The sequence below is a fragment of the Apaloderma vittatum genome, unplaced genomic scaffold (genome assembly GCF_000703405.1).
Source record: "Apaloderma vittatum isolate BGI_N311 unplaced genomic scaffold, ASM70340v1 scaffold16067, whole genome shotgun sequence".
In the NCBI taxonomy this organism is placed as follows: domain Eukaryota; kingdom Metazoa; phylum Chordata; class Aves; order Trogoniformes; family Trogonidae; genus Apaloderma; species Apaloderma vittatum.
The window spans coordinates 10,127-21,492 of record NW_009727955.1 but is presented as its reverse complement, the minus strand read 5'-3'; the positions used below and the strand labels follow the sequence as shown (position 1 = coordinate 21,492).

Sequence of the window (11,366 nt, the reverse complement as noted above, 5' to 3'; positions counted from 1 at the left end):
GGAATAGGACGCGGAGAGCAGCAACCCCAGGCAGGAATGTACGACCGAGTCACCAGATCAAAGTCCAAGCGAGGGAGAAGGCTGCCTGTCCGTGTATGTGGGAGCCTAAAGCTTACCTGGGTAGTGGGCACGTCTGATCTCTGGGTATGAAGTTCAGAAATGGTACAGATACCTGCCCAGAGCTCTGCTGCTCGTGATTTTCTGGCCATTGGGGCAGAGGTTGTGGAGGAATGCTAGCTCAGGGCTGTTAAGAGAAGCAGAAAGCTATGTAGGAGCAGAAGGTGAGCGTTTATTTTGTGTTTCTACTTTGATTAGAGAGAATATTTGATCAAGAGCAGCTCCCCCGCTTCCCCCAGGGTGAGGCTGCTAAACTGAAGGGTAGGCTACAAGTGAGCATCACATCCACAACAAGAAAATGTATCACCCTTCAAGAACTTGATTGCTTCTCATGCACACAAACACACTTGAAAATAGCCCCAAAGAGGTTTCTTCCCTCCCACAGGGAAGCAGCTGCAGAGAAATCTCAGCTTAATATTGACACCTCCAGCCTGAAAAGTACCTGATTTGCTCCATTATACATGTAATTTGGAACAAAAAGATGCAGCACGTGACAGGAGGTGGAACGGGCAACAATGAACAAAGGCAGCAAACGGTGCCCTGTCCTAATTTCTAAGCCTCTGAGGACAGGAGCAATGGAGGGCCAGAGCAACGGACGACCCGATGTTGCATCCTTTACCAGTCCCAGTAAAATCCTTTTTCCTCCTGGAAAAGCCTATCAAGAGGCTGAGATGTACCACGTAGCTTCTCTTCTGCAACTGTCTGCAAATCCTTGTGCTCCAAAGTATCCTCCTTGAGAGTGCTCACAGGCATGCTACAAACAAGCATAAGTACTGCCAATTGTTTTAGCATGATAAATGCATTTAAAAGCTTTCAATATTTCTGTCTGTTTACAGGCAGGCTCCTTGAGGAATTTTGACAAGCTTGCTAGAATGGAAAAGTTGCAAAATGCCTAACTTAATGCTGAAGTTAATGCAAATTCTCAAGTAAGAAACCTGGGTGTTCTCGGGATGTGGCAAGAGGAAGGCAAAGGATGAACAAACCCAAAATGAGCCTGGGCAGCAGCTGGCCATGGGCAGCCTGTGCTCATCCAGGGCACGTTTCCAAAACTGCTTCTTCTGGACACCCCGGCAATCGGCAACGCGGCTTCCAGGCAACGTCCAGCATTGCACAACCACGTGCAAGTTAACCCTCCTGGCACTTCTGCAGGAACTAAAGAGCCAAGTGCCTCATCGAGGGCAACAGAAGGACTTGATGGTGGCACCACGAGCAGAAGACCAGGGCTTCTCCTGGCGCTGCGGCTAAACTAAAAGCCAGCCCTTCCTCTGCCCGGGCCACCTGCCCTCACAGCCCACAGGCCAAGCAGGGCTGCTGCTCTTCAAGGGTTTGGCCACCCTAGAAGACACAGGATGCTATTTCCACCTTCAAACCTTCAGGTTCACACACCTCTCAGATCCCCAAAGCTAATGAGGCTTGTGTAGGAGGCTGTACTCCTCCCAAAGCCGTCCATCGACATGTCTACCACATCCCTCTATGAAAGATCACACCCAGGTCATGTACCTGACGTGAAGAAGGACTGGGACACCCAGAGAGTGCAAAAACAGGAATGGGAGTGTTTCTTCAGGCTATATTAGTCCATTCCCTTTGCCTCAAGGAAATAAAGCTCACTGGTAATTTGCCCACTGAAGAAGTCCATTTCCACCCTAATCTGGGCAACGGACTCAGGGAGATAATCTCTGCAAAACAGATTCCTGCGGAAAGAAGCTGAGAGACCTCTGTAAAGCAAGTGTGGATGGGTGGGAAAGGGCTGCTCAGGCAGGTTCTGCTGGCCTCCTCACCGTGACACAACCTGCGCAGGCAAGGCCAAGCTAGGGCAGAGAGAGCAGAACTGGGAAATGCTTTGAGTGCAAATCAGGAAACAGACAATTTCTATCTCAAAAAGTCAACAAGTATCCCACCAGAAGGAGTAGGGGAATAGCTCTGAAATTACGTAAGTGGCTCACACGAAAAAACGGTAATCTGCTAAAGAGTAGAATTATACAAGCCAGTAAGCACCGAGTATAAAGAGCTTTTAATATTGATTCATTCACTCAATATTTCATGGAATTCACATCTTGCTCAACAGTGGAGCAACGAGAGAAAATGCTCAGTTTGGTGAGGTCCTGACGTCTACAGGATCAGACAAATAGCAGCATTGTCAGGTTTGGACTGACTTCATGTTTTAGTAAAGACACTGGTTGGCTTTGGCACTGCTGTTCAGACACGTTTGTGCTCGGTCTGTACGCAGAGGTGATACAGGCTGGGCACCCAGAGATGCCCAGCAATGGGATACGGGGACGTAACCCCAAGGACACGTGTTGAAAGTTTCCCTTCATCAAAGTGAAAAGAGGAAAGAGTTGAAAGCCGTCACAGATAAGGAAAGGAACTGACGTGGACATGTGACCTGTAAAAAAATTCAAACGCAAGCGCACCAGAACTGATTCAGAACTCACCAAACATGTTACCGATGTGGCCGTTCTTAGTCAGCGGTCGCAGCTCATTTTTCCCGAGTGCGTATTGTTTGTAGTTATCCCAAGCGAATTTCATCATCTGTGAAAAGAAAAACTCAATGAAAGCGCTCAACAGAACCGAAAGTTTTCTGACCTTCAGCTCTGGGAACAAACAGGAGTTTCCCATTCACTGCTAAACCTGGCAATCAATGGCCCATTAATTACAAAATTCTTAATTTGCACTGAACGCTCATGAATGGGGCTGCGTTCAGCAGTTTGCGAAAGTCTCGAACTCGTCTCTTCTGGTGCCGAATTTGGGACTGGCACAGCTCAGGGATCCAACACACCAAGAGTCCACTTCTCCCCTGGGCCGGGCAAAGCAAGTGGGAACTTCAGAACAATGTCTCCATCTCTGACCTTTTTCACAGAGGATCAGTATTTCAGAATGGCGATGAAAACGGGCTAAAAATACACGGCCAAAACTCAAATATCCGTAAGCACAGGGATGTTACCTTCTGAGTTTTCACATTTCTTTCTGACAGTGGTAATGATCCAACTGCCAAACCACCCACCAGGTGCCCACCCCGCAGCAGTTACCCACACAGCCTGGGCAAAGCAGCACACAACAACGCACTTAATACCGGGGTGAGCAAAGGAAGAAATCAGTCTTTGTTTAAGCACTGCGCAGGAGGGGTTTTTGTATTAATTAGCAGAACGCATTCAGAAAGAAGAGAGGGGAAATACATGACATTTTTGATATCTTCCTACCAAAACTCCAAAGTGCTTTCTTACGACAGCCCTGCAGATGGGCTGGGTGATTTCTGAGAAACCCCTTCCAACTCAAACAATTCCTTTTGGGACTTTTGAACTGTCCTGCCCGGGCTCAGCACATTAACCTTTCCCTGAGGACTGCAAGTTCCAACACACACACACACCAGCACAGCTTTTTCTGTCCTCCTGCCCCTTTGGCTCCAGCTGGTAGGAAAAATTAAACCTACAAGTATCCTCTCTTTGACTAGGAGAGAGCAGGACTTGTCAGCTTCTAAGTCGTGCCTTAAATAAAGCTCCCTTTTATAACCCACACAGCCTGGCTCTGAGCAGTTTCAGCGCCGGCATCGCAGTGACCCACACGTTCTTTGATTCAATCCCTGGAAGAAAAGTCAGATAACAAAGGGGAAGAAGGCAGCTTCAGAGAACTGACAATATTTTCCACCATCGGTCAACAAAGATAAGAGTCTCCTAAAACACTTCACTCAAGACATCTGAGAGAAAATGACAGTTTAAAACAAATCATTCCTCCACGGAACACCCCTGTCTAGTGCCTGCAACAGCATTTACTGCTCTATTTCAGGATCAAAATATGCAGGTTACTTTGGTCTAAAATGCCTACTGTCGTTTCAGTTCTTACTTTTGTCCTTCCCTCCAGCTGTGTGTTTCACAAACCCAACGTTGCAAGCCTCTGGCAACACCCTCCTTCATTAGCACACGTACACAAAAAGCCACATCACCAGATTTTGCCCCCCCTCCCCTTTTTTTTTAAACACGAAGCTTCCAAAGTAAAGTTTCACAGAGCTGGTCCCAGGGATGAGGATAAACATTTGCTGAACTGATTGGTAACACTCAGACTCCAACACCACCGGGAGAAGGAAAGTTGGACAAACAAATTGAGTCAACTTGGGTTTTAAAAACTCAGTAGGGGTTGAATTAGTCACTCAGAACGCTCTGCTCCGAGGACACTAAATAATGACAAAGAGGAACAAAAAAAAGTAAAAAAAAAAAAGGAAGAAATCCACCACAAAATTCACTCAAACGGTCCTCAATCGTATTATTTTTGCTAAATCTCTGGGGTTTTTTTTCAGGGGCGGCATTATTCTCAGTGGGAAGTTCTCATTCTTGATTAACATCTTTGAGGAACTCTGGACTCTCTCTCTGACAGCACCGAGCAAATGTTTTTTATGTCTCACAGCTTGATCCTGAAGTTTACTGCAGAAAGGATGGTGCTTCAGCGAGCGATAGGGCTCATGTACCCGAAAGGAAACAGCCCGGCAATCTATTTGGGTCATTTCTCTTTTCAGTCAGAGATGAGGAAGAAAGACCCACCCTTCTGGCATACAGAGAGCCTGGACGCAGAGAGGATGTGGAAATGACTGTTTTGTTGCATAAAACTCCTAACGTTGTCATTCTGAACCGGCCTCATTTTCAGCTGAGTATGAAATTTAAAGTCGCTTCCTTCCCTCAAGTTTTTTAACCCCTCTGTTCCAGAAGATTCTTCTTCAAAGCATGCGAGAAACCAAGCACCTCTGCCACGGTGGCTCTCTGGGACCCAGAATTTGCTGACAGCTCCATCGCAGGCAAGAAAACAACGCCGGGTTTCCCTTCAAGAGCCGCTGATATCCTGCAAGGGATATCTTCCCTCCTTCCATCTCCCCACACAGGGAGGTACCGCACGAGGCCAGGCACCCTGAAGCAACTCACTTCACACAGGACTCCCACGAGCTATTTGAATAAATACCTTTATTCTTCATTTGCCTATTGGACCATTTAAGGCTGCATTTGTCACGGCGTTGCAAGAAGTTCCACCACAAAACGATTTCTTGGGCTGTGCTGCCTGCGACCCTCCCTCTCCGTTCTGTCCCGAGCTGATAATCAGGCGGAGGATGGATGAGATTGGATACGCCGCCTCGTCCTACTAAAGGGTTGTCAGTTTGCCTTTACGTGAACAAGATTTTGCTCACTGCTTTAAACCCTGTGTATTTGGGAGGCGAGATGCACAACGAGGTGCCCTTTCATCTCCTCAGATCAAGCTTTCCTCTCGCTAACGACGGCTCCAAAAGCGGCAACTGGAAAAGTTTAAAAGCCAAAAGCATCTGCGCCGTTCTGCCCGTTCTGCCTTCCCGCAGCTGTCTTTCCAAGCCAAATTTAGCAGTTTTGACTTCCAAACCACTCAAGAGATTCATCAAGTTTCTAAAAGCGGGGACTCCACATTTATAGCCCGCGGGGAGGACCGAGACGGAGCTTTCGGAAACTTTCTCTTCCCGAGGTTCCAAGCATCGGCCTGAAACCAAAGGGGACGGAGCCGGGAGGTCAGAAACAGAAAGTTCACGGTGTGAGGTGTTTGGAGTCACTTTTCTGATGAGATGCCAAGGTTACAAGTGAATATTTTTAAGTCAATTTAGTCATGACAGATCACGATACATCCGCATTCCCACTCGGCTACTTTAGATTTGAAAAACGGCACCAGAACCCCAAAAATTATGGAAATAGATCCATAATTTCAGATTTTGTTCTTACAGACAATTAACTATTTGGCCCTGAAATTCTAATCACTGTGGCTTTCAGTTGATTTATAGCCAAGACTTCCAAATTTAGAATCGAATTTGTCAGATTGCTTTTTCTTTAGTCTAACCTGTAAGTCACTTTTTACTTTTGAGGCTAAAAACTTGACCGAGGAAGTGTTTTTGCTCTGAAGAGACGTGCAAATCTGATGTTCTTTAATATATGCAGTAACGAAACCACTGAAAATCCCTGGGTTTATGTACTTGCAAAAAGCAGAGGGATGAGAGAAAAAAAAAATATGAAAAAATAAAAATCCCCCACACTCTTTTTGTTACCAAGGAAGATTTCAAAATGCAGAGCATTCCCAAACAGCTATTTGATTAGTTTTATCCATCTAGGCTGGGATAATTAGTAAATGCTTAAAAGATGAAATCTAAATATACCGACCAATCAGCCCCTTTCAAGAACTTCCAAGGAACATTACACAAAGCCAGTATCTTCACTTTCGTGGCTCTTCAGCCTCCTTTCTTCAACTCCTCTTTAAATATTTGACTATCAACCTAGCTAAGAAATGTCTGGTTTGGGGTTTTTAAACAAAAAACAAAAAACAAAAAACCAAACTGGTGGTGGGTGTAATTTTAAATTTTCTATTGTATTTCTTATTTGGTTTTCCCCACCCCAAATCACCAAACGGGTTTCTCTTCCTTCCTCTGCAGCCGGAGGAAGGTCAGTCGTCACAGCAGTTTCAAACCCAGGACCTGTTCTTTCCCATCTCTAACCTTTTCTTCTACCCTGAAATAGCCCCGTTCTTGTTTGGATTTTTAACCTGCAATATAATGTCACATATCTTCCCCAGTTTTGCAAAAAAATAATCTGCTGGGTAACAAGTTGCAGAGAAAAAGAGGAACCGACTGTCAGTCTTGCAGCCAGAAAAAAAACAAATTTGCCTGAACCCATCAGGATAAGCCATTTATATTTGGTATTTTTTCCTAATCAGGCTTGCATACAGGTGTATAATTCAGGACTGGCTGTGGGAAAGGTAACAGAACGCTATTGTGTTTATTTTCTGTTGCTGTTCTTAATATTATCACATTCAGATACACGCATCCACACAAACACCACGGCAGAATGTTACAGAAAGGCTGGAATTTATTTGAGAACCTCTATACTAAAGCAGGGCAACTTCTCAGGTGACTTCTTTGAGACAGTCGCCTTAGAAATGTTCTTATGTAACAGAAAAATAATAACAGGAAAGCTGCGTGTTAACTCCAGCTGATTGAAGGCTTCCATTTAGGCGGACGCTAATATCCACAGGCTTTTACTTCATGGGTTTAAAAGCCCGCAACTGGCGGAACAGACAGTGCTTCAGCACATCAAAGACGTTACCAAGCAACCCACAGAAACGGACACCGACATTGATAATCCATCCTAAAGTAATTACGCTTTATAATTAAAGATTACAGTAAATCCAATAGATCCCAACAGGAACTTGAGCAATTTAGAGACACGCCAGCTAACCTGCCCGTTTTACAGCATCCACGTGAGCTTCCGCCTCTGAATAAAACATCGAGTGAACTGCAGAGATTTCCATTTAATGGGCCTCCAAACAACTGATTAACCAGTAGAGTCTCACCGCAGTAAGCGTTAATTTAATGTCACCTCAGTTCTCTAAATAAAATCTCACTCTTCATTTAACAGACGGTAAAGGGGCGACCGCCAGCAAAACCTTTGCAAAAATCAAGCCAAAACACAAGCTCTTCATCGCCGACCGCTTTCCGTCCCTGCCCGAAAACTTCCACGACCGCGTGCCTCAGCTCATCCTCCTACACCGCAGACCTCATCCTTTTAAGAGCACCAAACGTAATAAAGAGAAATAACCCAAGTGTATAAAACAGGGTGGGGCCGAGCTCACCGGGTGGATTTGTCCTCTCTCTTCTTTCGCCCAGTGACCTCGCAGACCCTGAATCATTTCGCCCGAGGTGGCGGTGGCAGACACAAGGTCAGAACTCGACGGCGTCTGCACCTGGCGTCAGCGATGACTTAACACGGCAGCAAGAAGCACGGGCAAGGTCCCTGACTTGGGAGAGTATAAATTATTCTGCTGCGGCTGCACCGAGGCGGTAACGCGGCGCTGAGTCGAGGAGGCAACCGGCGGGAGCGAACGCGGCGATTACACGCACAACCGTGCCCGAGGTCGATCAGCCTCCCAGCTCACACAAGACTGATTCCTGTCGCAAACCCGCTTCCTCAAAACAAAATTTCTGCAAACGCCACCTTTGGAACGACACCCAAAGCTCAGGAAAGCCTCAGCTCTCCGACCGCTGCCTTCACCACCCATCTACTCAGTTCTTCCCTAAACGCAACATCGAGGCTCGCGTTTCCATTCCCAAAGTGCCAGCGCGAGCACACAACCCCTTCCGCGCGCCTCAGATCTTTATAACAGGTTCTGAAACAAATTTCCAAACTGTGTCAGCCTACAGACTGCAAATACGGCAGCGGGTTAACGGGAGAGAGATGCTGTGAACTACTTGTTACACATCGCTTTATCCAGAAGCAAATATAACCGAGTAATTGAAGCTACGGGCGAGCGGGGCTTTGCTTCAGATTCCTCTGGCAAAGCCTTGGCAGCTCAAACTTGCATGGGTGGGTTGTATTTTTTTTTTTAACATCAGTCACTATCACAGCTCACTTGCTCTTGCACGATAGCCAAAGACCCAGCAGGCCCCTGCTCAGAAAACTGATCTTCCACCACTGGAAGCAACGGAGGAATTCGTTACGACGTTAGAAGAAATCGCCTCCCATCAAACAGCCACGAGGCACCTTCCAGCAAGTTGCAATAAAAAATAAAAAAACAAGTTTCAACTTCTGCTTGCTGTTCGCAGACAGACGGTCCAGCTGAGTAAAGGGGAGCTGTTCAGCTCAGATCTGCAGAGGTAAGCACTCTCTCCCCGCTATGATCAGGAAAAAAGCAAGACTGGAAGCCTGATTTGCGCTGGGGGAACAGAAAAAAAAAGCCCAGCACAGAGCAGTCCAAGGTCATTAGTGTTAGTGACAAGGGCAGAAAGAGAACTCGAGAGTCTTCCTGACTCACAGCCCCTGCTAGGAAAGCTGAATGGAAGAACAGCTCAAAACACAATTAAACTAACTCCTAATTAAATTCCTAATGCAACTAGATTTAACCGTGTCAAGAGGAGGGAAAAAAAAATAAAAACCTCTGATAGGACCATCTCAGGCATTAAAACCCAGCTGGATCCAGCTGCATCTAAATCAGGAAAGATGTCAGCAAGAGCAGTTGATTCTGCAGTTCGTTTCTTAATGAGATTCCAGACTGTAAGAGGACGACAATGGTTTTGAGAACAAATTTGCAAGTCTAGACCAAAGCACGGGGTGATTTAGTAGCGAGATGAGAAAAGCTGTTGTCTCATCTCCTTCGCTTCCCAGAATTAAAGCTCATGGAACATTCTAATAGAAGTAAGAGGTATCTGTGTTCTCAGCCACACTGATGTTGTCAGCTGTGTGTTTCTTCCGAGCCTCTGTAACAGGTCAAACACATGAGATTCCAGAGCACGACCCAAAAGCCAGCACTAAAACCGATGAAGATTCTTCTTGTGCTGAGCTCGTTACCTCCAATTGCTGTCACGAGGTTTAGGGAACCTGCACAAAGACAATCCATGATGTCCAGTTTGCACCCGGCAGTCTTCACCAGAGGAACCAGCCATGTTAAATTTGAGGGATGATTTCTTCCTTCAATGGATATTCAAAAACTAATCTGGCAAAAAATATTGAGGTCGGTGTTGAAGAGCAAATCTCGCTATAGCTTGTGTGACCCAGATGAAAGGGAAGATGTTGGGCCAGCAAACACATGGCAAGCGAACAAGTGAGACACAGGAAAGATTAAAAATTGAAGAGAGGACACTTCAAGAAAGATGAGCTTAAATAATTACGATCTCCCTTGTTAACACCACAGAATAAAGGCAGAAGTAGCTCTTTGAGCAACATCTGGTAAGGATGAGGAAATGAGAAAAAAAATTAAGGTTCTTATAAAACATTGGGAGCTTTTTGACTCTACAGAATTTGAACCTAGCTCTGGTTTACTGCTTCCATGCATTCACATTTCCCACCCAAACCAGATTTAGGGGGCCGGTTAGCTCAGTCAGCTGAGCGTGGCGCTAATAATGCTGAGGTTGCGGGTTCAATTCCCGTTCAGTCCCCATGCGTTGCCTGATCTAGTCGAGAGGTGACGTCCCTGGCGACAGGGAGGCTGGATTAAAACGATCTCTAAGGTCCCTTCCAGCTTAGGCCATTCTATGATTTCCCAAAAAGAAATTTGAGTTGTGAGTACTTACACAAGTGCTTTAAAAGCAGAAGATACCAAAACTTGCTCAAGTAACAGCAGAAGATTTGAAATCAATCTCTTTTGGCAAAATACTGGGATGCTAGATAATATTTTAACATCAGCATTTACGTACTTCAAAGTATTAAACCCCACCTATGAACGACATCACACTGTGCTGCGCTTCAATGCGACGCGGGTTCCAGGAATTCTTGCAAGTGCCGCGATTCTGGAAGCGAAGAGGCACCACCTATCCAACCGCACACACACGGGCTTTCCCGCACGAAGAGGCCTATCAAGCAAATATCTTCCCCAACGCCACTGCCATGTCACAAGTCATTACCTTTACATTCTCATGTAACGGTTCACTTCACAAGATTACTTTTGCTAACAAAGTCGCGTGGTAGGAGGCGTCTGTCAAACACGCCAACGACTCTTTCTGCAGCTGCTGCCAGGGGTTGCACGCACAAAGGGCGGCAGCGGATCCCGAAAGCCAGCGACACGCTTTGCGTGACACTATTATTTGGATTTCTCCAAGTCTTTTTCACTCTGCGTTGGACAGTCTGGTAATGGCTTTTTTAAGTGAGTACTATTTCATTCCGGCACACTTGGTGAAAAGAAAGCAGGAAAAAAAATTACTTACCTCGTAATTGTGCTTCTTCAAACGCCACCTCAGAGTCCCACTCCTGAATTTTGTGCCTGCAGCATAAATCATGCAGGAAATTCCCCTAACTCTGAAGATTTTGGGCACTGTGACATACCTATAGGCTGCCTTGAGGGCTCTTACTTTTCAGCTCTGTCCCTTCAAGCACGTACAGCACACAGTCTTCATAAATCCCTAATTACACACAGATTACAAAATCCCCTTAAAAGTGACCAACGTTCCAGGTGAACGATGTACGACCATCACTTAAACCCATCAGCTCCTCACCATAATATCCTCACTTGAAAAGGGAAGGGGATGGAAACACGAACACAAAGCAAGACTGTTTTTCCAGACCTGCATTATGTCAAGGTAAGGATTTTTTTCCCTAAAGATACCACCTGCACAGGATTCTCATGTCTGGAGGGGGATGCTTTAAAAGAAGCTGTAGGGGTAACTAACCAAAGGCAGGCTGTAAGGAAAAAAAAAAAAAGAAAAAGAGGGTAGGAACATTTTCCTTTTTCAAGGAAAATAATAAAAAGGAAAAAAATAATCTCTAGAATTTATT

At 45.7% G+C, this 11,366-nt stretch overlaps 1 protein-coding gene across 1 annotated transcript in view; it reads right to left on the bottom strand.

Moving 5' to 3' along the window:
- Nucleotides 1–2,646, bottom strand: part of MAN1C1 (mannosidase, alpha, class 1C, member 1) — a 40,263-nt gene extending 37,617 nt beyond the window's left edge. The window contains exon 1 of the mRNA XM_009873910.1: nucleotides 2,550–2,646. Within this exon, the coding sequence (XP_009872212.1) occupies nucleotides 2,550–2,646 (97 nt within the window). The remainder of the gene's footprint in view (nucleotides 1–2,549) is intronic.
- Between the last annotated feature and the right edge of the window lie 8,720 nt (nucleotides 2,647–11,366).